The 26,058-nt window shown below is 37.0% G+C and overlaps 1 protein-coding gene and 1 long non-coding RNA gene across 5 annotated transcripts in view; both read left to right on the plus strand.

Annotated features, from left to right (window-relative positions):
• The window catches only part of PPP2R3A (protein phosphatase 2 regulatory subunit B''alpha), a 157,597-nt gene that overhangs the window by 70,435 nt on the left and 61,104 nt on the right, over positions 1-26,058 (plus strand). For all 4 annotated transcript variants that reach the window (XM_028519000.2, XM_036030691.1, XM_036030692.1 and 1 more), the window contains 2 exons: positions 10,260-10,334; positions 18,559-18,645. In XM_028519000.2, coding sequence (XP_028374801.1) covers positions 10,260-10,334; positions 18,559-18,645 — 162 coding nt within the window. The remainder of the gene's footprint in view (positions 1-10,259; positions 10,335-18,558; positions 18,646-26,058) is intronic.
• On the plus strand, positions 945-2,226 carry LOC118501607. Its single transcript, XR_004904232.1, has 2 exons — positions 945-1,763; positions 1,858-2,226. It is a non-coding gene; the product is annotated as an uncharacterized LOC118501607 (long non-coding RNA).

The following is a 26,058-nucleotide window of genomic DNA, read 5'->3' on the forward strand; positions in this document are numbered from 1 at the left end:
ACCTTCAGGACATCTTTAAACGTTCCAACATCCAAATTATAGGGGTACCAGTAGGAGAAGAGGAAGAGCATCAAGTAGAAAAGTTATTTGAACAAATAATAAAGGAGAACTTCCCCCATCTGGCAAAGGAAATAGACTTCCAGGAAGCCCAGAGAGTCCCAAAGAAGTTGGACCCAAGGAGGAACACACCAAGGCACATCATAATTACATTAGCCAAGGTGAAAATGAGGAAGAGAATCCTAGAAGCAGCAAGAGACAAGGAGACAGTAACCTACAAAGGAGTTCCCATCAGACTGTCAGCTGATTTCTCTAAAGAGACTTTGCTGGCAAGAAGGGGCTTGAATGAAGTATTCCAAGTCATGAAAGGCAAGGACCTACATCCAAGATTGCTCTATCCAGCAAAGCTTTCGTTTAGAATGGAAGGACCAATAAAGTGCTTCTCAGTAAGGTCAAGTTAAAGGAGTTCATCATCACCAAACCCTTATTATATGAAATGTTAAAGGGATTTATCTAAGAAAAAGAAGATAAAAAAGCATGTATAATAAAATGATAGCAAACTCACAATTATTAACAACCACACCTAAAACAAAAACAAAAGCAAACCAAGCAAACAACTAGAACAGGATCAGAACCACAGAAATGGAGATGACATGGAGGGTTATCAACAGGGGAGTGGGAGGGGGAGAGAGGGGGAAAAAGTACAGAGAATAAGTAGCATAGATGGTAGGTAGAAAATAGTCAGGGGGAAGGTAAGAACAGTATAGGAAATGTAGAAGCCAAAGAACTTATATGTTCAACCCATGGATATGAATTAAAGTGGGGGAATGTGGGTGGGAGGGGGTGTGCAGGACAGAGGGGAGTGAAGGGGAAAAATGGGACAACTGTAATAACATAATCAATAAAATATATTAAAATAAATTTAAAAAGAGATAATGGCCCAAATTTGTCTATTCTTGATAAAAAATATAAACTCACAAACCCAAGATGCTCTGTATGCCCAAAACACAAGAAACAATGAAAACTACACCAAGGCACATCACAATACAATGGCTCAAAACCAATAATAAAGAGAAAGTCTGTAAAATAGTCATATTTTGCAGAGGGGAACAAAGATAAAGATGGCAGCAGATTTCATGCTGAAAACAGTCCCAGTCCAGAGGACAGTGGAGCAACATTTTTAAAGTACTTAGAATAACTCTCAACCTAGAATACTATAAACAGTGAAAACATATTTCAAAATGAAAGTGAATTAGAGATTTTTTTTAGACACAGAAAAAAATGAAAGAATTCATCACCAGCACAAATGAGAACAAAACTGGGAACATCATACTTTCTGATTTGAAAACATATTACAAAGCTATAGCAACAAAACAGTATGATACTGGCATAATGACAGATGTATAGACTGATGGAACAGAAGTCTCAGAAATAAATTCTTGCCTATATGGTCAGATATCTTCAACATGGGTGCCAAGAGTACACAGTGGGTGAAAGATAGTCTCTTCAAGAAATGATGTTGAGAAAACTGGATATCCACATGCAAAAGAAATGTTAGACTCTTATGCTATATATAAGAAATAAGTCAAAGTGGATTAAAGTCCTAAAGATAAGACCTGAAACTATAAAACTCCTAGAAAAACACACAGGGGAAAGTTTCATGATACTGGATTCGGCAGTGACTTCATGGACATGGTACTAGAAGCACAGGCAACAAAATCAAAATAGACAAACAGGACTACATCAAATTTAAAACTTCTGCACAGGTGGGTGGGTGGGCTGGGATGGGACTAAAGGATAGAAAACTGTAGTTGAACAATGATTAAAATAAAAAAATAAAAAATAAAAACTTCTACACAGCAAAGGAAATGGGCAACACTGTGAAATGCAGTCTACAGAATGGAAAAAATATATTTGCAAACACATTAGATAAAGAGTTAATATCCAGAATAAATCAAGAAATCTTATGATTCAGTATTAACAAAAACACTCTGATTTTAAAATGGGCAAAAGATTTGAATAGACATTTCTCAGCAAAAGAGAAAATGTTTAATGAGCATATGAAAAGATGTTCAACATCACCAAATATGAAGGGGAAGCAAGTAAAAACCTTTATGAGATCACCTCACACTCATTAGTCTGGCTGGCTTTTTTTTTTTTTTTTAAGCAGAAAATAGCTATTGGTGAGGATGTGGAAAAATTGGAATACTTGTGCACTGTTTATGGTAATGTAAAATAGTATGGCCACTATAGAGAGTAGTATGGAATGTTCCTCAGTAAATTAAAACTAGAACCAGCACTGCTACTTCTGGGTATATACCCCCAAAATTGAAAACAGACCCCAGAGACATTCGCATTGTCATGTTCATTGCAGCATTATTGACAATAACCAAGAGGTGGAAGCAACCTAAAATATCCATCAATGGATGAAAGGGTAAAGGAAATGTGGTATATACATCAATGGAATATTATTTAGCTTTTAAAATGTTTTTAGGATTTTATTTATTTATTTTTAGAGAGATAGGAAGGTTGGGAGAAAGGGAGGAAGAGAAACATCAATGTGTGAGAGATACATCAACTGGTTGCCTCTCACACACTGATTCGGAGAATTGGCCCACAACCTAGGCGTGTGCTCTGACTGGGAATTGAACCCATGACCCTTTCATTCATAGGCTAGCACTCCATCCACAGAGCCACACCAGCCAGGGCAGCTTTTTTTTTTTTAAGGAAATTATGTTACATGCAATGACATGGACAGCCCTTGAGGACATTATGCTAAATGAAATAAGCCACTCACAAAAAAATAAATACTGTGTGATTACACTTATATAGGGTATCTGAAGTAGTGAGACTCATAGAGATAGAATTGTGGGGACTTCCAGCCAACATGGAGGTGTAGGTAGACACATTGTGCCTCCTCGCACAACCAAAAAAAGGACAACAGCAAATTTAAAAACAAAAACAACCAGAATGACAGAAAATCTAACTGTATGGAAGTCCAACAACCAAGGAGTTAAAGAAGAAACATTCATCCAGACCAGTAGGAGGGGTGGAGACAGGCAGTTGGGTGGAGAGGACTCATGGCAAGGTGGTGACTAGAGGACCCGTTGAGGTGGTAGCTTGCAGACTGGGCAGTCCCACATTCACATGCAGATAAACCGGGAGGAACAACTGGGGAGCAAGATAGACCGCACAACCCACGGTTCCAGTGTGGGGAAATAAAGCCTCTGACTGAAAACACCTCTGGGGGTTGAGGCGGCAGCAGGTGAAACTCCCAGCCTCACAGGAGAGTTTTTTGGAGAGACCCACAGGGTCCTAGAATGTACACAAGGCAATCTACCCAGGAATCAGCACCAGAAGGGACTGATTTGATGTGGGTAACAGGGGAAGTGACTGAAAACCAGCAGAGAGAGGAGCAAGTGGCAGCATTCCTTCTTGGACCCCTCCCCCACATGTATCGTCACAAGGTAGTGACATGAGTTGCCCCACCCTGGTGAACACCTAAAGCTCCACCTCTTACTGTGTAACAGGCATGCCGAGACCAAAAAAAAAAAAAAAAGGCCCAAACCAAAGAACAGATCGAAGCTCTAGAAAAAGTACAACTAAACGATGAAGAGGTAGCCAACCTATCATCAGATGCACAGTTCAAAACACTGGTTATCAGGATGCTCCAGGAGTTCACTGGGTACTTCAACAGCACAAAAATGACCCAGGCAGCAGTGAAGGTTGCATTATGTGAAATAAGGAAAAATCTACAGGGAACCAACAGTGAAGGGAAGGAAACCAGGACTCAAATCAACAGTTTAGACCAGAAGGAAGAAATAAATATCCAACCAGAAAAGAATGAAGGAACAAGAATTCAAAAAATGAGGAGAGATTTAGAAACCTCCAGGACATCTTTAAACATTCCAACATCTGAATCATGGGGTGCCAGAAGGAGAAGGGGAAGAACAAGAAATTGAAAACTTATTTGAACAAATAGTGAAGGAGTAATTCCCCAATCTAGCCAAGGAAATAGACTTCCAGGAAGCCCAGAGAGTCCCAAAGAAGTTGGACCCAAGGAGGAACACATCAAGGCACATCATAATTACATTAGCCAAGATTAAAGATAAGGAGAGAATCTTAAAAGTAGGAAGAGAAAAGGAGAGAGTTACCTACAAAGGAGTTCCCATTAGACTATCAGCTCATTTCTCAAAACCTTATAGGCAAGAAGGGGCTGGAAAAGGGTATCGAAGTCATGAAAGGCAAGGACCTACATCCAAGATTGCTCTATCCAGCAAAGCTATAATTTATAATAGAAGGGCAGATAAAGTGTTTTCCAGATAAGGTCAAATTAAAGGAGTTCATCACCCAGCTTTTATTATATGAAATGTTAAAGGGACTTATCTAAGAAAAAGAAGGTAAAAAATATGAACAGTAAAATGACAATGAATTCATAGCTACTAACAACTGAACTTTAAAAAAAACCCCAAAACCTAAGCAAACAACTAGAACAGGAACAGAATCACACAAATGGAGATCACATGGAGGCTTATTGGTGGGGGAGAGGGAGGACGAGAGAGGGGGGAAAAAATACAGAGAATAAGTAGCATAGATGGCAGGTAGAAAATAGACAGGGGGAGGTAAAGAATCGTATAGAAAATATAGAAGCCAAAGAACTTAGCTTAAATATTCAGCTCATAAGTATGTTCTCTGACCATAATGGAATTAAATTAGAAATAATAACATACCTGTGAAAAATTCTCAAATACTTAATAACTAAATAATACTTCTAAATAACTTATGGGTCAGAGAAGAAATCAAAAGGAAAATTAGGAAGTATTTTGAACTGAAATGAAAACACAGCATATCAAAATTTTGCTAAAGATATATTAGTGAATTTAGCAAGATTATAGATACGTGATCAACATACAAAAATTAGTTTCTAACTATACTAGCAACAAACAGTTGGAAGTTGAAATTTTTTATATAACATTTATAATACTACCCCAAAATGTTAAATACTTGGAGATGAATCTGACAAAAGATGTGTATGACCTATACACTGAAAATAGCAAAACATTGCTGTAAGAAATTAATAAAATTTATATAAATGGAGAGATATGTCTTCTTTATGGGTGGGAAGAAGACTTGATGTTGTTAAGATGTCAATTCTACATAGCTTTGATTCTCAGGACCATAATTGTATTTTGTATACTTTCCCTCCGAGAAATAAATAAGGAATTAAAATCAACCAAGACCTGTGGAAAACAAAACCCAAATAAAATATAAACAGTAAGAAAGGAACTGAACTATATTACACATGAATAACATAACCACATTACAGAGGATAAAGGGAGAAGAGGAAAGAGCTAACCTAAGTAATTTTGGATAACAGTACTTTCACTGGATACTAAAGACTAAAAACAAAAGGAACTGAACACAAATACTATAAATACTGTATTCTGGTTATTAAATTTGTTTCTCAATGGGGTATGGGTTGGCAATTCTGTAAGTTACAAAGGAAAGGGGGAAGGCTAGAATGAATCTTGTGTTATTGAATTGGAATCAGAGTTATCTGTATGGTTACATAGATGTAATACATAGAGATAAAAATGCATAGAGATATAGAAAAATATATGTATATATGTTTAGATTGTATACATACATACATTCCTAGCTCTGCTTGCCTAGAAAGCCAAGGAGCGATGGCACCCTAGTGGTAATGAGCACACCTGCATCCATATTTGGTTTCTAAATACCATTCTACATTAAAAGGAACCAGGGCTGCTTGAAGGAAAGATAGATTCCAGGACTAGAGCAAAGAAAATATAAGGTGACCCTGAACCATCTTGTATCAGAAAATATGGAAGTGCTCGCAAAAGGAAGGGACATATCAAGAGGGCACAGGAACCAGAGTGAGAGAGTTCCCAAAGGGCAAAACTATTATCAGTTTGAGCAACAAAATAAATAATGATAGTATTGGATAACTCATAAAATAAAATAAATACCCATGAATCTTTATTGATACAAATTGAACAAGTCAGTACATAGGAGAGAAGGAACAGTTCTTCCTTACAAAAGAATTCCAGTTAATAAATGTAGAAGAAATGAGAGAAATACATAATCACTATTAGATAAACAACAAAATATAAATGTCACAGTCACATTCCACCAATAGCTACTGAAATCAGTGGGCAAAATTTTAGAGTCACAGTATTTGGCAGTCTCAAAGAATCTCCCCCATGAGATTCAATTATTAAGGGGAAAAAATAACTCTCTGGTGGCAAACCCAGAAGACATCACTTCAACCAAGTGTGTTTAAAGTTATCACCACAAGGTATAAAACACCAACATTACATACTCCTTGTATGACTGAAACAGACACAGTACCACGTCTGTGCTATACCTGCTGAAAGTGTCACTTTAATCTAATTACTAGAGACCAGACAAAACCACATAGAGAGACTTCTGCAGAATAGCTGACCAGAACTCATTAAAAGTATCAAAATCATAAAGTACAAGGAAAGGCTGAGGAACTGTCACAGGTTAGAAGAGACCAATAAGACACAAGAACTAAATGCAGGACCTCAAGATGGAGGCATAGGTAGACAGGCTTCACCTCCTTATGCAACCACGAAAAGGAATTAAAACAAATTCTCAAAATAACACCCAGAACTGTCAGAAAATTGAACTGTATGGAAGTTTGACAACCAAAGATTTAAAGAAGCCATATTCATCCATACAGGTAGGAGGGGCACAGATGCAGAGCGAATGCAGAGAGGCAAGGAAACATGTTTCGGGGTGAGGCAGGGTGGTGGAGCAGGCACAGATAGTCCCACATTCACATGTAGTAGATAAAAGTTGGGAGGGATACCTTGGGAGCAAGTGATCCCAGCCCCAGGCCAGACCACACAGCCCAGGGTTCCAGCTCTGGGAAGATAAATCCTTATAACTTCTGGCTGCAAAAACCAGTGAGGGTTGGGGCAGTGGAAGAAACTGCCAGAAAATTTCTCTTGAAGGGCCCAGTCTTAAAACATGCAAACCTACCCACTCTGGGATTCAACACCAGGGCAAGAGGTGGAAGGGCACCAGTTGCATATGGAAGTTACAGGAAATGGAGCAAGTGCCAGGCAAACCCCCAGAAGCCTGCAACATCATTATATTCTCTCCTAAACCCTCCCCCAACACAGAGCCATGAAGCAATGAAGCATGTTGCCCAATCTTAGCAATTACCTAAAGCTCCAACCCACACAATTTTCAGGTGCCTTTTACAGAGAATCAAAGCAGCTCTACCTAACACACAGAAACAAACACAGGGAGGCTGCCAAATTGAGGAGTCAAAGAAATATGGTACAAATGAAAGAACAGAACAAAACCCCAGAAAAAGAACTAAACAAAATGGAGATAGCCAACCTATCAGATGTAAAGTTCAAAACACTGGTGATCAGGGTGCTCAAAGAACGCAATGAGTACGGCAACAATACAAAAGGAAGAAATGAAGGTTATACTAAATAAAATAAAGAAAAATCTACAGGGAACTAACAGTGAAGGGAAGGAAGCCAGGATTCAGATCAACTATTTGGAACATAAGGAAGAAATAAATATTCAACCAGAACAGAAAGAAGAAACAAGAATTCAAAAAAATGAGAATAATATAAGAAGACTAGGACATCACCAAACATGCCAACCTCCAAATCATAGGGATGCCAGAAGAAGAGGAAGAGCAAGAAATTAATAATTTATTTGAAAAAATAATGAAAGAAAACTTCCCTAATTTGGTGAAGGAAATAGACATACAAGTCCAGGAATCATGGGGAGTTCCAAACAAGTTGGACCCAAAGAGGACCACACCCAGACACATCATAATGCCAAAGGTAAAAGATAAAGAGAGAATCTTAAAAAGCAGCAAGAGAAAAGCAGGGTTATCTTCAAAGGAGTTCCCATAAGACAGCTGATTTCTCCAAAGAAACTTTATAGGCAGGAAGGGACTGGCAAGAAGTATTCAGTCATGAAAAGTAGGGACCTATGGCCAAGATTACTCTATCCAGCAAAGCTATTGTTTAGAATGGAAGTACAAATAAAGTGCTTCCCAAACAAGGTAAAGCTAAAGGAATTCATCATCACCAAGCCATTATTACAGGAAATGTTAAAGGGGCTTACTTAAGAAAAAGAAGGTCAAAACTATGAACATGAAAAAGGCAACAAATTCACAACTATCAACAACTGAATTAATTAAAAAATAAAAAGCTAAGCAATTAGGAACAGAATCATTTGATCATTTGGAAGCTTATAAGCTAGGAAGAGGAAGGGTGAGAAGCAGGGGAAGGTTCAGGGATTAAGAAGCATAATTGGTAGGTACAAAATAGACAGGGGGCTGTTAATAGTATAGGAAACGGAGAAGCCAAAAAACTTACATGCATGACCCATGGACATGAACTAAGCAGTGGGTGGGGGGGGTGTTTCTAGAGGGAAGGGGGGGTACCAGATGGAGGGGGGCAAGTGGGGAACAAGTGGGACAACTATAATAACATAATAAAATATACTAAAAAATAAAAATAAAATCCTTGAATACAGGTTTAAAAAAAACTAAATGTCTGGCTGGCGTAGCTCAGTGGATTGAGCGCAGGCTGCGAACCAAAGCGTTGCAGGTTCAATTCCCAGTCAGGGCACATGTCTGGGTTGCAGGCCATGGCCCCCAGCAACTGCACATTGATGTTTCTCTCTCTCTCTTCCTCCCTCCCTTCCCTCTCTAAAAATAAATAAATAAAATCTTTAAAAAAAAAAAAAGAACTAAATGCAGTGTAGTATCCTGGAACAGAAAAGACAAGGGAAAAGGAGGTAAAATCTGAATAAGGTCTGTATTGTATCAATGTTCATTTCTTAGTTTTGGTAATTGTACTGTGGCTTGTAAGTTATTACCATTATAGGAAGCTAAGAGAAGACCATAGGAAATTTCTCAGTAACATTTTTGCAACTTTTCCATAAGCTCAAATTATTTCCAAATAGCCTGACTGGTGTGGTGCAGTTGGTTGTGTATTGTCCTGAAAATCAAAAGGTTGCTGGTGCCCTGCCTGGGTTTCAGGTTTTGGTCTCTAATCAGATGTGTGCAAGGAGCAACCAGTCAATGTTTCTCTCTCACATTGATGTTTTTCTCCCTCCCTTCTCCTCTCTCTAAAAATAAATAAAATATTTTTAAATAAAAAAATAAAATTATTTCCAAATAAAAAATTAAATAGTAAAGGTCCATTGGTTTTAGACTCTGTTGGTAGGTATGCATAGCTAAAGGGTCTGAAGAGACAAAGAAAAAGACATAACTGATGTCTGTCAGCTGATGACTAACGAATTAATAGATTACTTCTACGTTGGCATTGCTCTTGCCTTCAGTTATTAAATTAATAGTAATTATTTCTAATAGGTTCTCTAGACTCATTCAAAATACTTTAAAAATCTAATTAGAAAATAAAAACATTATTTCAGGGTTTTAATATTCTCTTAGTCGTCCATGAGAACAAGATTATTGAATTTTAAAATAAATTAAATAGAATTCTAAATTGAAAACAGATTTCTTAGGCCTAGCTGGCATAGCTCAGTGGATTGAACGTGGGCTGTGAACCAAAGTATCACAGGTTCAATTCCCAGTCAGGGCACATGCCTGGGTTGCAGGCCACGACCCCCAGCAACCGCACATTGATGTTTCTCTCTCTCTCCCTTCCCTCTCTAAAAATAAATAAATTAAATTAAAAAAAAAAAGAAAACAGATTTCTTCACATGGTTATTTTGATGGACATTAGGTGGCTCACACAACCTAACATAGATTTTAAGTTACTTTGCTACATGGCTATTTTTTTTTCCAAAATTTCTGTGTTTCTAGGTTAAGAAAAAATTCCGGTTGGCTTGTGTCTATCACGCTTTCTGTGTAAATTTCATTTAGCAATCCCTACCCAGATCTGTGGGATGAATTTCTCTGACATTCTTGATATGTTAGAATTACAGTACATACCTCTAAAATACTTGATTCACAAATCACCAAATACAGCTAAATTAAAATTCTAACTTTTTATTGCAATGTATATGCATATTGAAAGCACATATAAGTATGCTTGTGATAAAATTTAAATTTAATAAAGTATTAATTACATTTTAAGTGCATTGTTCAATATTCTAAAATAGCAAGTTTGCTCAACTGGCAGAGTATTCTACATGAAGAAAAAAATTCTATAGGCATTATTAGTGGGATTTTTTTGTATGCTTAATTTAGTTTTGGTTTTGTTCTTTCTCAGGATGTGGTGGATACACACCCTGGCCTCACGTTCCTAAAAGATGCTCCAGAATTCCACTCCCGCTACATCACCACGGTAAGCTGAATCCTCTCTTGTCTTAATATAACTTAATAATCAGGCTTTCGGATTTTTATGCAAAAGGTAACATGGGCTATAGTGATTATTTTAAGTGGAAGGAAGGTGCAGTAAAGCTGAATTAATTATTTGTATCTGTTTCCCTTCTTATATGTACCCAGTGCTTAAGAGGTCATTTGTATATAAACTTTTTATATTCATTCTGTCTGTGCTTATAAAGTATACCTTTTGCTATGTCATAAATATTGATGCCAACTGATCTTTGGCATTTAATACTGGAAAGAACTTTCCAGTCTTTCCCAGAAAAAGATGTGTATTATAGTACCTTAAAGTTAGAAGTGGACTTGGTATTAAGAAATAGCTTGCGTGTAATCAGAAAACAATCATGTAAGAATTAACATAATCACAATCTCCTTTTTTGTGAGGTGGTCTCTCATCCCATTTCTCACTCACGGCCTCATTTCATCAGTCACAGGCAGCATATGAATTATGAGTGAGACACCAAGGCCTGCCGTGCACACAGCAGCCATGTCAGCCATTCTCGGCCCTGGCTCCCAGATGGTCTTCGGAGGAATTCCGAAGATGAGCCCCACGCACACCTTGCATTCATGGCCACACTCCAGTGAGATGGCCCTTGCCTCTGGCTTAGATCCCCCATTAAATAGGGCAGTCTTCTCTGAGGAAGAGCTTCTTATTCTTAGAGTGCTTTTTGTTGGCTATAAATGTGTTGGGTTCTGTTGAGTTACAAAAAACTGCTGTTTTTTTTCCTGCCTACAGAAACTTCATTCTTTGCTTTTATGATGGTTTTTATCTCATAAAACTTTGAGACTTTAAGCCAGGAGGTGTCACTGTCATCCTAGACCGTTTCAGAAGTTATTTTTGCCTCTTAACCACAACACTATATTAAATTACCTCCACTCCGGTCACCCAGGCCAAGTCACCTTGCTTTCTTACTTGAATTACTCCTAATTGTTCTCCCTTCTTACACCTTCATTGCCTTATAATCTAGTCTCCGTAAAGCAAGAGTTGTCCTTTGAAAATATATGATTACTCTGCTCAAACCCTCCAGTGGTTTCCCATCTCACTGAGAATAAAAGCCAAACTCTTTGCCAAGATTCTCTATAATTCACCCCTATGCACCCTCACATCCCCTGGCCTCTGGGCTTATTTCGTGCCATCCCGCTGCTTGCTCACTCTGCTGCAGCCACTCTGACCTCCTCACTGTATCCGGAACATAACCAAACACGACTTCTGCCTCACATGCTTTGTTCTTATTCTTCCTCTCCTCTAATGCTTATCCTATAGATTTCCACGACTCGCTCCCTCACTTCATTCAAATGTGTACCCAGATATTTCTTTATTAGTGTGGCATTCCCTGATCACCTTCTGCCTCCTTCACTCTTCCTCTCCATCTGCCCCCTCCCCCTATACTCTCTATTCCTTTCCTCTATTTTTCTTCTTAGCTCTATATCATCTTATATTTAAAATTTTATTTGCTAATTGTCCATCTGGGGCTTCTTTATATTTTCACTGCTTTATCTCCAATACCTAGAATAGTGCCTGGCACATAACAAATGAACAGTAAATATTTATTGAGTGAATAAGTGAAATTATTAATGCTTAAGGATTTTACACATTAACTCTGTCTCCAATCCCAAAGGGAATTATTGGGTTCTAATTAATTGTTGACAGTTCTATAAACCTGGAGTATATTAATAGCATAGTTTAGAAAAGATCTTTAAAATAATTTAATCCAACCTTCTACCAATTCAGAAAATGGTCTTTACAGAGGACCTTTTATGACAATTTATTCTTAGAAAAGATGTTTAAAGAACAGAACTGTAAAACAGAGATAAATTTTGTTTGTTTACACTTTCTAGTATGGTATTTAAATATGATGGTATGTAGTTATCTAGCAAGTGGTCCCAAGGAAGTTTTATGATTTCAAAGTGAAAAGCCATGAAACACTTTGTCCACATATAATTCACATTTTCTGAGAAATTCTGTTGTGTTAATTGTTGAACAAAAAGAACTACATTGGTCAATTTAACAGGATATTTTCATGGCATTTGCAGGATATTTTCATGGCATTTTCATATTATTATTTACATTTTAAAAATTTATACTTTATTGCTAGTATTACGCTGCTTTATCCCAATTCACAAAAATTAATCCTTTATTCAGAGATAGTCTTTAAAGTGTAAAGTCTTATGATGAAAGAATGACAATGGAGCAACTCAAAACAGCATCACAACATACAGAGTAAACCAGGTCCAGCTGAAAAGATAAAATGTGAATCTGTATGTACTGAGATAAATGTCTCTGCTGCTGTGGTAATCTCCTACTCCCATCCACAAAAGAAAGGTGCAAATAAAAGGTATCCCAGGGAATATCTGGAAATAAAATTTTATTGGACTGGTTATCTTTTCTCTCCAGTGCCTTTTCTATTATGAAAGTTGGTCAAAAAGTGGCATGAAGTCATTGAAACTTTTACATTATTTCAGAGTACAATGAGTTTTTCTAGAACAAATACAAAATAAGCTTTCTAGTATGAAATTAATTAATTTTGTCATTAAATTAAATTAGAGAGGCATAACTCTCTGCCCTGCTCATGGCAAAGACAGATGAGATCACACTACTTTCATGTATTTATAAAGATCAGCCTCAGAATTAATGACAAATATCTCAGAAAAAGTCAAATTAACTTATCATATGACCCTGTTGAATGTTATGTAATCTCAGTGGCACACAGTAAGGAACAGTTAATACAGGGTGAGGCAAAAGTATGTTTACACCACAGTGAGATACCACTTCACACCAGTCAGAATGACCATCATAAACAAAGCAACAAACAATAAATGTTGGAGAGGTTGCAGAGAAAAGGGAACCCTAGTGCATTCTTGTTACAATTACAGACTGGTGCAACCACTATGGAAAACAGTATGGAATTTCCTCAGAAAACTAAAAATGGAACTGCATTTTGACCAGGCAATTCCACTGCTGGGATAGTATCCAAGAACCCTAAAACACCAATCCAAAAGAACCTATGCACCACAATGTTCATAGCAGCACACTTAAAATAGAATAGCCAAGTGCTGGAAGCAACCCAAGTACCCACCAGTAAATGAATGGATCAAAAAGCTATAGTACATTTATACAAGGGAATACTACACAGCAGAGAGAAAGAAGAGCTCCTACCCTTTGCAACAGCATGGATGGAACTGGAGAGCATTATGCTAAGTGAAATAAGCCAGGAGGTGAGGGACAAATACCATATGATCTCATCTTTAACTGAAACAGAATCAACAAAAGAAAAAGCAAGCAAAATACAACTAGAGACATAGAAATTAAGAACAATTTAACAGTAACCAGAAGGGACGTGGGAAGGGATAATGAGAGGAAGGGTTTTTAGGAACTACTATAAAGGACACATGGACAAAACCAAGGGGGAGGATGGAAGCAAGGGAGGGAGGTTTGGCTGGGGTTTGGGGGGCGGGGAATGGTTGAGGGAAAATGGAGACAACTGTAATTGAACAACAATAAATCATTTTTTAAGTAGGTTTACAGTTGTTCATATGGAAAATAATACAATAATTAATAAATAGTACAAGAATAAACTGTTTCATGTACTCACAACTGTAAACCCACCTTTGCTGCACCCTGTGTATTTTCTTTGCATGCTAGAGTGATTCAGCCATTTCACTTTATGGTTGGAAGAAACCGTTTACAAGAGTACCACTCAAGTATTAGCTTATATATTAGCTTCTATGTAGCACATATATGATGAAGAAAAGTTGGGCAACTTTTATTTTCTATATATCACCAAAAACCTATGCTATAGACAAAAAGAATTTGTATTTGTTTAACTATTTTATGGCTGTTTTTCGACTGCAAAAACAGAGCACCAACCATGCACACAGCAAATGAGGATATTACTACCCAAATAAGAGATTGCACCTAATGTCATTCATATTCTCCTTTATTTCCAGAGAAGAGTTGGCAATGGAGAAATAAACCACTTAATATTGAATGAAAGTGAAAACTGGAAATACTAGCAAATTGTATCCCTTGAGTTTGCAGTTTTGCATGCTGTGCAAAGAAATTGCCTGTGAATAAAAGACTGCTTTATCCTAACTGGCATATGCTGACTTTTGAGGAAAGAGGTGCTCACAGTTTTTAAAATAAGTGATGAGATTGAAAATCCTTCTTTATGACATTGGTGCTGGCAATAAAAAGATATTTCTGTGGTTTGCCCAGATAGTGTCTTAATGATGTATTCAGTGTCTTGATTGACCTGAATCCACCACTTCTGGATGAAATGCCAGGACTTTAATTGTGGAGGACAAGGTACTGATACTGCCTAAGATGACTAAATGGTAGTGGAGACTGCTCATCACCAACAGCTGACCTCTTTCCCCTTGAGAATTTTTCCTCTTGACAGAGAAAGAGTTGATTTTTATTAGATAGATTTTTTAAGTCCAAATTCAGCAGGACACCATGCAGAAATACTTTTTAACCAGAATGAATCAGTAATCCATTCACCACTCCCCACCAAGTAGAAGAGCCAGACTTCAAGCATTTAAGTATGTTCATCTGCTTTCCAGTCACCTACAGTGAACAATCTCTCTGTGATTTGTGCCTGCATTGTATCCACTCCTTAAAAACTATCTGACAGATTTACCAAACACTTACTTCCATTTCTGGTGACCTATGATTGTGAATTAGAGATTTCCAATTCTATAGAGTTAAAGGGAAAAAAAGAAACTGACTTAAAATTCAAATGTCTATCAAGTTGACTAGAGATCTCTTAGTGAAAAATTGTAAAGTATCATTCCTTTCACTGGCCATAAATAAATATTATTATTAATTTTAAAATTCTGCTCTGTTTTGTGTTTTAGATTTTATTTATGTTTAGACAGGGGAAGGGAGGTAAAAAGAGGGAGAGAAACATCAACGTGTGGTTGCCTCTTGCATGCCTCCCACTGGGGACCTGGCCCACAACACAGGCATGTGCCCTGATTGGGAATCAAAGCAGTGACCCTTTGGTTCCCAGACCAGCGCACAGTCCACTGAGCCACACCAGCCAGGGCTCTGTTCTGTTTGTTTTTAATGTAAATAGTTTCTTTTTCATTTCCCTAAAAGTGGTAGACCAAAGTTAGAGGGAAAAAATGTAATGTAGAACCAGCAGCTACATGCTCTCACCACTAGATGGTGCCCCTACCTCAGTAAGCTAAAATGCTGAATCAGGAAAGTGGACACCAATGAGCTGATGAAGTAGGGACACGAAATAAGGAAATTTAGGCAATAGAAAATGGATTACAGGTAGATTTCTGTATACTAGTAGATAAATAGGTTAGAAGAGGCTAAAACAGAAAATGCTTACCATTCTAAACATTTGCAAATCTTAAAAATTCTGTTAAAAACAAAAAATTGAACAAGAAAAGAATAAAGTAAGAAAAATGCAGATTAAAGGTTTATAATTTTAAGTATAACACAGTATTTCCATACGTAATATAAAATACTTTAGGGGTATATAAATATAAAATTTATAGAGATAGGAAACTTAGACTTTAAGATAAATTTATATTCAAAATCAAGAACTAAGCACAAGAGTCTAATAATGTACACCATGACCAAGTGGGATTCATCCCAGGGATGCAAGGATGGTACAATATTTGCAAATCAATAAACATAATACATCACATAAACAAAAGCAAAGACAAAAACCACATGATCATATCAATTGATGCAGAAAAAGCATTTGATAAGGTACAGCACCCATTTATGATAAAAACACTCAGCAAAGTGGGAAGAGAGGGAGCTTTCTTCAACCTAATAAAGGCTATATAGGAGAGACCTACAGCCAACATCATATTCAATGGGCAAAAACTAAAAAGTTCCCCACTAAAATCAGAAACAAGACAAGGTTGTCCACTTTCACCACTTCTATTCAACATAGTATTGGAAATCCTAGCCACAGCAATCAGACAAGAAAAAGAAATGAAAGTCATCCAAATCAGAAAAGAGGAAACAAATCTGTCATTGTTTGAAGATGACATGATAGTGTGTACGTAGAAAATCCTATAGACTCCACCAAAAAAATGCTCGACCTAATAAGTGAATTTGGAAAAACAGTGGGATACAAAGTCAACATTCAGAAATCAAAGGCATTTTTCAGAAATCAAAAGGCAACAATGAAATATAAGAAACAGAAATCAGGGAAAAAACCCCAACAAGATTTAGATATAGCCACAAGACTTTGATATAGCAACAAGAAAAATAAAATACCTTGGAATAAACCTAACCAAGAAGGTAAAAGATATGTACTCAGAAAACTACAGGACACTGAAGAAAGAAATTAAGGAAGACAAAAACAAATGGAAACATGTACTGTGTTCATGGATTGGAAGAATTAACATCATCAAATTGTCTATACTACCCAAAGCAATTTATAGATTCAGTGCAATACCTATTAAAGTACCAATGGCATATTTCACAGATATAGAACAAACACTTCAAAAATTTATGTAGAACCATAAACAACCCCAAATAGTTGCTGCAATTTTGAGAAAGAAGAGCAAAATAGGAGGGATCACAATACCTGATACCAAACTATATTACAAGGCTACTGTAATCAAAACAGCCTGGTACTGGCATAAGAACACACACATGGGCCAATGGAACAGAATAGAGAGCCCAGAAATAAACCCAAGTCTCTGTAGTCAATTAATATTTGATAAGAGTGGGGGGAAGCAGCATAAAATGGAACAAAAATAGCCTCTTCAACAAATGATGTTGGGAGATCTGGACAGGTACATGCAAAAAGAAATGAAACTTGATCACCAACTTACACCATACACAAAAATAAATTCAAGGTGGATAAAAGACTTAAATACAAGTCATGACACCATAAAAATCCTTCAGGAGAACATAGGCAGGAAAATCTCAGATATTCCACACAGCAATATTTACACTGATACATACCCTAAAGCAAGGCACATAAAGGAAAAAATAAACAAATGGGATCTCATCAAAATAAAAAGCTTCTGCACAGCTAAAGAAAACAGCATTAAAATGAAAAGAGAATCAACCATGTGTGAAAACATATTTGCCAATGATACCTCAGACAAGGGTTTGATCTCTAAAATATATAAAGAACTCATACATGACTCCACTCTAAGAAGACAAGCAACCCAATTAAAAAAATGGGCAAAGGACTTGAACAGACACTTCTCCAAGGAGGACACACAGAGGGTCCAGAGACATATGAAAAATGCTCAATATCACTAGCCATCAGAGAGATATAAATTAAAAAGCCACAATGAGATACCACTTTACACTGGTGAGAATGGCCATCATAAACAAAGCAACAAACAATAAATGTTGGAGAGGTTGCAGAGAAAGGGGACCCTAGTGCATTGTTGGTACGATTACAGACTGGTGCAACCACTATGGAAAACAGTATGGAATTTCCTCAGAAAACTAAAAATGGAACTGCATTTTGACCAGGCAATTCCACTGCTGGGATAGTATCCAAGAACCCTAAAACACCAATCCAAAAGAACCTATGCACCACAATGTTCATAGCAGCACACTTAAAATAGAATAGCCAAGTGCTGGAAGCAACCCAAGTACCCACCAGTAAATGAATGGATCAAAAAGCTATAGTACATTTATACAAGGGAAACCACACAGCAGAGAGAAAGAAGAGCTCCTACCCTTTGCAACAGCATGGATGGAACTGGAGAGCATTATGCTAAGTGAAATAAGCCAGGAGGTGAGGGAAAATACCATATGATCTCACCTTTAACTGGAACATAATCAACAAAAGAAAAAAGCAAGCAAAATATAACCAAACACATTGAAATTGGGAACAAGCTGACAGTAACCAGAGGGGAGGTGGGAGGGGAATAATAAGAGGAAGGGTTTACAGGAACAACTATAAAGGACAATAACAAGGGAGGGTGGAAATGGGGGAGGGAGGTGGGGATGCCTGGGGTAGTGGGGAGGGGTAGGGGGGAAAGGCAGAAGACTGCTTGAACAACAATAAAAATCTAAAGTATTTAAAAAATTAAAAGTGTTAATTTTACTATAAATGACACTTGACATAATCAAAAAGCCAAAACTTACCTGGTTCAAAGTATATTCATAAGATATGATGGTCATTGGTAAAGTAATTGATATCTTTAATGGTTTTATTTCATTTTGTTTTCCTTTGAACCAGGTTATTCAGAGAATATTCTACACAGTGAACAGATCTTGGAGTGGAAAAATTACTTCGGCAGAGATAAGAAAAAGCAACTTTTTGCAAGTATGTCTCTTACTGGAATTCACATATCAGGAGCAATTTAAATACTATTCTTACTTCATTTAACAAATATAATATTTGAGTGCTTATTGTATGCAGAGCTCTGTCACTACTTTCAGACATTCAACATTTACCAGATACTTGGGATGTGCTGGGGGGAACAAGGATGAATAACAAGGGATTTTTACATCAATGCACGCACTGCGGAGCAAAAGGGAAAGTGCACATCCACACCTGACTTGCAAAAGATCACAGAAGTGTATAATAAACATGCAAAGAAGGCTTCACAGAAGGACTAATATGGGATCTTGACCTTGGAGATATCAGGAGTTTACCAAAATAAAAAAAAAATTAGAAGAAAAGAGGATTCAGATAAAGGAGGCAGCATACGCAAAGACCCAGAAGCATGACAGTACAATATCATGCTCAGGAACTGCAGGAAGTCTTAAGTAGCCAAAGGCTCCACAGAGAGTGACCAGTGATGAGGCCTGAGGGGTGAGATGAGGCTGGGTTGGGAAGAACCTTGCTAAAGAAATAGAAAAATTTCAAGTTGATCCTTTTAGCAACAACTCTTTATCCAGGTCCAGCTGGGGAAAAGTACTAAAATTCCTTTTAAGAAAGAGTACATTTCCTTCAATTATTTTATTTTATGAAGAAGTATTGGCCACTAGTGGGAGCCTTTTACCGAGGTAATCTTCATGCCTGATTGTTTAAGCTTCTGTTAACCTAAAAACGGTAGAATTGTTCACCCTTGAAAATACATGAAGTATGTTTTAAATGAATTATACTAAATGAAGTTTAGGGTAATACATTAGACAATCTTATTTACTTTTTTTTTTCTATCTCTGTCTGGGACAAAGTAATAAAGACTTGGCAAAATTAGCAGCCCATAATAGATATACAAACTTCTTGTATTGTAAAATGAACAGTAATCATCACAGTTATTATTAACATTTATTAAATGCTTAGTGCATGCCTGGGCTCACAGTAGGTAACATGGGATGTGTTGAAATGACAATAATTCCATAGAAGAGGCTTTACACCTCACATTCCTGCAGCACATTAGAGTTTGTAGTTTCTGGATCATTATTATAATCTATAATTTTTTAATTATGATAAAATTTGAAGCCCAAGTATGGTTGAATGACGTAGACAAGATCAAACAGCAAGTTAAGTGGCTGAATTAGAAAGAGAACTCGTGTTGTTCTTCCAAGAGCATAATATATTTTCCCCTCTACTTTCTCCCCTACCCCTCTCCTTAGCCTTCCTCTTATATGACTATATGCTCATAAAATATTCTAATAACATGAACATATCTGGAATAATAATCTGAAGTCACTGTTTATCTCTTCACCCTGCCATTTCACTCCCTGTAGCTGTGTGTGTGTGTGTGTGTGTGTGTGTGTACACATGGAGTGTTTAGTTTTATTTTGTATGGCTGCTTTTTTGACTTTTTTTAATTTCTTTTTTTTTAATCATTGTTCAAATACAGTTTTCTCCTTTTTACTCCCAATCCAGTCTCCCCTCCCACCCCTCCCACTTCCCTCCCATTACCACCCTCCCCTTAGTTTATGACCGTGTGTCCTTTAAGTTTGTTCCTGTGGGCCCTGTCAGTCTGGCCTCTATTTCAGTGTCTTTGGTTACATTTTGTTTGTTTCTTTGTTTTGTTATTTAGGTTCCTGTTAAAGGTGAGATGATATGGTATTTGTCTTTCACTGCCTGGCTTGTTTCGCTTAGCATAATGCTTTCCAGCTCCATCCAAGCTGTTGCAAAGGGTAGGAGCTCCTTCTTTCTTTCTGCTGCATAGAATTCCATTGTGTAAATGTACCATAGTTTTTTGATCCATTCATTTACTGATGGGCATCTTGGTTGCTTCCAGCATCTAGCTATTGTAAATTGTGCTGCTATGAACAATGGGATGCATAGGTTCTTTTGAATTGGTGTTTTAGTATTCTTAGGATAGAGTCCCAGCAGTGGAATTGCCTGGTCAAAAGGCAGATCCATTTTTAGTTTTCTGAAGAAGTTCCATACTGCTTTCCATAGTGGTTGTACCAGTCTGCAGTCCCACCAACAGTGCACTAGGGTCCCCTTTTCTCCACAACCTCTCCAACACTTGTTGTTTGTTGCTTTGTTTATGATGGCCATTCTGTCTGGTGTAAAGTGGTATCTCATTGTGGTTTTAATTTGCATCTCTCTGATAGCTAGCGATATTGAACATCGTTTCATGTGTCTTTGGATTTTCTGTATGTCCTCCTTGGAGAAGTGTCTGTTCAAGTCCTTTGCCCACTTTTTAATTGGATTCCTTGTCTTCTTAGAGTACAGTCTTGTAAGTTCTTTATATATTTTAGAGATTAAACCCTTGACTGAGGTATCATTGGCAAATATGTTTTCCCATACAGTTGGTTCTCTTTTAATTTTGATACTGTTTTCTTTAGCTGTGTAGAAGCTTTTAATTTTGATGAGGTCCCATTTGTTTATTCTTTCCTTTATGTCCCTTGCTCTAGGGGACAAGTCAGTAAAAAAGTTTCTGCGTGAAATATCTGAGATTTTCCTACCTACGTTCTCCTCTAGGACTTTAATGGCGTCACATTTTATATTTAAGTCTGTTATCCACCTTGAATTTATTTTTCTATATGGTGTAAGTTGGTTCTCAAGTTTCATATTTTTGCACGTGGCTATCCAGTTCTCCCAACACCATTTGTTGAAGAGGCTATTTTTACTCCATTTTATGTTGCTGCCTCCTTTGTCAAATATTAATTGACCCTAGAGACTTGGGTTTATTTTCTGGGCTCTCTGTTGTGTTCCATTGGTCTATGTGCCTGTTTTTATGCCAGTACCAGGCTGTTTTGATTACAGTGGCCTTGTAGTATAGTTTAGTGTCGGGTATTGTGATCCCTCCTACTTTACTCTTCTTTCTCAAAATTACAGCAGCTATTCGGGGTCGTTTATAATTCCATATAAATTTTTGAAGTGTTTGTTCTATGTCTATGAAATATGCCATTGGTACTTTAATAGGTATTGCATTGAATGTGTAAATTGCTTTGCGTAGTATGGACATTTTGATGATGTTAATTCTTCCAATCCATGAACACAGTATGTTTCCATTTGTTTGTGTCTTCCTTGATTTCTTTCCTGAGTGTTATATAGTTTTCTGAATACAGGTCTTTTACCTCTTTGATTAGGTTTATTCCTAGATATTTTATTTTTCTTTTTGCTATTTCAAATGGAATTTTTTCCTTGATCTCTGCTTCTGCCGTTTCATTGTTGGTGTAAAGAAATGCCTTTGATTTCTGGATATTGACTTTGTATCCCGCTGTTTTGCCAAATTCATTTATTAGGTCAAGCAGTTTTTTGGTAGAGTCTATAGGATTTTCTATGGATACTATCATGTCATCTGCAAACAGTGACAGTTTTGTTTCCTCCTTTCCAATTTGGATGCCTTTTATTTCTTTTTCTTGTCTGATTGCTGTGGTAAAACTTCCAGTACTATATTGAACAGAAGTGGTGAAAGTGGACAGCCTTGTCTTGTTCCTGATCTTAGTGGAAAAGATTTTAATTTTTGCCCATTGAGTATGATGTTGGCTGTAGGTCTCTCATATATGGCCTTTATTATGTTGAGGAATGCTCCCTCTATTTCCACTTTGCCGAGTGTTTTTATCATGAATGGGTGCTGTACCTTATCAAATGCTTTTTCTGCATCAATTGATATGATCATGTGGTTTTTGTCTTTGCTTTTGTTTATGTGATGTATTGCATTTACTGACTTACGAATATTGAACCATCCTTGCATCCCTGGAATGAATCCCACTTGGTCATGGTGTATGATCTTTTAATGTATTGTTGGATGCGGTTTGCCAGTATTTTGTTGAGGATTTTAGTGACAATGTTCATCAGTGATATTGGCCTGAAGTTTTCTTTCTTTGTTGTGTCTTTATCTGGTTTTGGAATTAAGATGATGTTGGCCTCATAAAAAGAGTTTGGGAGACTCCCATCTTTTTGGATTTTTTGGAATAGTCTGTGAAGGATAGGGGTTAGCTCTTCCTTAAATGATTTGTAGAATTCTCCTGTGAAACCATCTGGTCCAGGGCTTTTTTGTGTTGGGAGTTTTTTGATTACTGCTTCAATTTCTTTTGTTGTTATTGGTCTGTTCAGGCTTTCTGCTTCTTTTTCATTGAGCTTTGGAAGATTATATTTTTCTAGAAATTTTTCCATTTCACCTAGGTTTTCAAATTTCTTGGCATACAGTTCTTTGTAGTAATTTCTTACAATCCTTTGTATTTCTGTGGTACCTGTTGTAATCTCTCCTCTTTCATTTCTGATTGTGTTTATTTGGGTCTTCTCTCTTTTTTTCTTGATGAGTCTGCTTAAAGGCTTGTCGATTTTGTTTATCTTTTCAAAGAACCAGCTCTTGGATTCATTGATCCTTAGAATTGTGCTTTTAGTCTCTATGTCATTTAATTCTGCTCTGATCTTGGTTATTTCCTTCCTTCTGCTTGCTCTGGGCAGCCTTTGTTGTTGTTCCTCGAGTTCTTGTAGATGTAGGGTTAGGTTGTTTGTTTGGAATGTTTCTAACCTTTTTAGGTGGGCCTGTATCGCTATGAACTTCCCTCTCAGGACTGCCTTGGCTGTGTCCCATAAGTTTTGGGTTGTTGTGAGTTCATTTTCATTTGTTTCCAGAAACCTTTTGATTTCTTCCCTAATATCATTCTTGACCCAATCCTTGTTTAATAGCATGCTATTTAATCTCCATGATTTTGAGTGGTTTTGGTTTTTTCCCTTGGGGTTGGTTTCTAGCTTTAGTCCCTTGTGGTCTGAGAAAATGCTTGGTATGATTTCAATTTTCTTAAAATTCTTGAGGCTTGTTTTGTGTCCTATCATGTGGTCTATCTTTGAGAATGTTCCATGTACATTTGAAAAGAATGTATATTTAGCTTCTTTTGGATGGAGGGCTCTGTGTATATTAGTAAAGTCCATTTCCTCAAGCGTATTGTACAATGCCACAATATCTTTGTTTATATTTTGTTTAGAAGATCTGTCTATTTTTGATAGTGGGGTGTTAAAATCTCCCACTATAATTGTGTTGCTGTCCATATCTTTCTTGAAGTCCTCTAAGATTTTCTTTATGTATTTCGGTGCTCCTATGTTGGGTGCATATATATTTACAATATATATGTCTTCTTGATGGATTCTTCCCTTGAGTATTATGAAGTGACCTTCTGGGTCTCTCTTTATGGACCTTTTTTGGAAGTCTATTTTGTCTGATATGAGTATTGCTACCCTGGCTTTTTTTTCCTGTCCATTTGCTTGGAAGATTTGTTTCTAGCCCTTCACTTTCAGCCTGTGTAGGTCTTTTATCCTGAGGTGGGTCTCATGTAGACAGCAGATATGTGGGTCATTTTTTCTTATCCATTCAGCTATTCTGTGTCTTTTGATTGGAGCATTTAATCCATTTATGTTTAAGGTTATTATTGATAGGTACTTATTCATTGTCTTTTATGTGTATGTGTTCCTCTCTCTCTCTCTTTCCCTTCCTTAAAGCAGTCCCTTTAGGATATTTTGCAGAGCTGATTTGGTTGAGGTGTATTCTTTTAGACTGCTTTTGTCTGGGAAGCTTCTTATTTGGCCTTCTGTGTTGATTGAGAGCCTTGCTGGATATAGTAGCCTTGGTTGCAGACCTCTGGTTCTCATTACTTGGATTATTTCTTGCCATTCTCTTCTGGCTTGAAGTGTTTCCATTGAGAAGTCAGCTGTTAGCCTTATTGGGGCTCCCTTGTATGTTACTTCCAGTTTCTCCCTTGCTGCCTTTAAGATTCTCTCTTTGTCTTCAAATTTTGCCATTTTAATTATGATGTGTCTTGAGGTGGGCCTCTTTGGGTTCCTCTTGATTGGGACTCTCTGTGTTTCCTGGATTTGTGTGACTTTTTCTCTCATCAAATTAGGGAAGTTCTCCTTCATTACTTGTTCAACTAGGTTTTCGATCCCTTGCTCTTCTTCTTCTCCTTCTGGTATCCCTATTATACGGATATTATTACGTTTCATATTATCTTGCATTTCTCTTAATCCCTCTTCATTCTTTCTGAGCCTCTTTTCCTTTTCTTGCTCTTTCTGGACGTTGTTTTCTACTTTGTCCTCCAGCTCGCTAATCCAATCTTCTGCTTCACTGATCCTGCTTTTCATTCCTTCTACTGTGTTCTTCAGTTCAGAAATTGTATTCTTCATTTCCTCTTGACCTTTGTTGAGAGTTTCTATTTCCTTTTTCATGTTTATATAGTTTGCAGTGAGATTGATGTAGTTTCCCTCTAATTTCTGAAAGCTCAATGTGAGTTCATTGAACTTCCTGGTAATCATTGTTTTGAACTCAATATCTGATAGTTGAGTTGCCTCTATTTCATTTAGCATTTTTCCTGAGGCTTCCTCGTTTCCCCGTTTCCCTTCAGTTGGGGGTTGCTTCTTTGTTTTCTCATTGTTCGTGGGTTTCTTCTTTTTTCTTTTTGTTTGTTAATTTGATCTGTTCTGATTCCCTGTAATTATGGTGTAAACTTCTGTGGTAGAATATTTGTGAGATTAAGTGGTGCAATCTCCTTCGTGTATCCTGGTGCTCACAGATTCCCCCTATTCTTTTTTGTGATCAGTTGGAGGAGTAAGGCAAAATGGTTTAAGACAGCAAGACAGTATACTATGATATTTACATTAGTAGCCAGTAGAGAAGAGATGGGTTATCCTTTGGCTCCTTATAGTGTTAACCATGATCCTCCACCCCACTATCCACGTTTTAGAAAGGGTGGAAAGAAGGTAAGACTCTTACTGGGGACAAGAGGATTGTTAGTTGCATCTAGAAAGCTGTGAGGCTGTGGGAGGTCAGATTCTAAGGTAGGGTTGGATTAAAGATTAGTATATAGGAGTAGTGTGTAAAAGAATAGAGACAACCCCCACAATAGTATAGTTCAGAAAATTGCACAGTGGTCTGAGATCAGGTTGGGGTATTGAGAAGTATTTACAATTGTATAGACTAGGTCTTACTAACAGTAATAGTAAAGTGACAGTCTTGTGGCAGAATCGATGAGGTCTAGATAACAAGAATAAAGAGTATAGAACCTTGAGAGGTGTATTAATGGAAAACAGATGAATGATAGTAACTTATCAACACCTTGTGACTGAGATACCAGGGGGAACCTATCAAATGTCAGTATAACCAGCCAAGCAAAGAAGATTATACAGAAAGAAAAAGAATACCAAAATATTATTAAAATAAAAAATGTCGGAAAAGTGAGAAAAAGATAATACAAATTTACAGTAACTTGCAAGATTAAAAAAAAAGAAAAAGGAAAGAAAAGCAGAAGATATAGTGCAGGAGAGATAAATTTGGAGTGGAAAGAATAATATTAGGATGAATGGAAGAGAAACATAAGGGATTGC

The sequence above is a fragment of the Phyllostomus discolor genome, chromosome 7, assembly GCF_004126475.2.
Source record: "Phyllostomus discolor isolate MPI-MPIP mPhyDis1 chromosome 7, mPhyDis1.pri.v3, whole genome shotgun sequence".
Lineage (NCBI taxonomy): Eukaryota > Metazoa > Chordata > Mammalia > Chiroptera > Phyllostomidae > Phyllostomus > Phyllostomus discolor.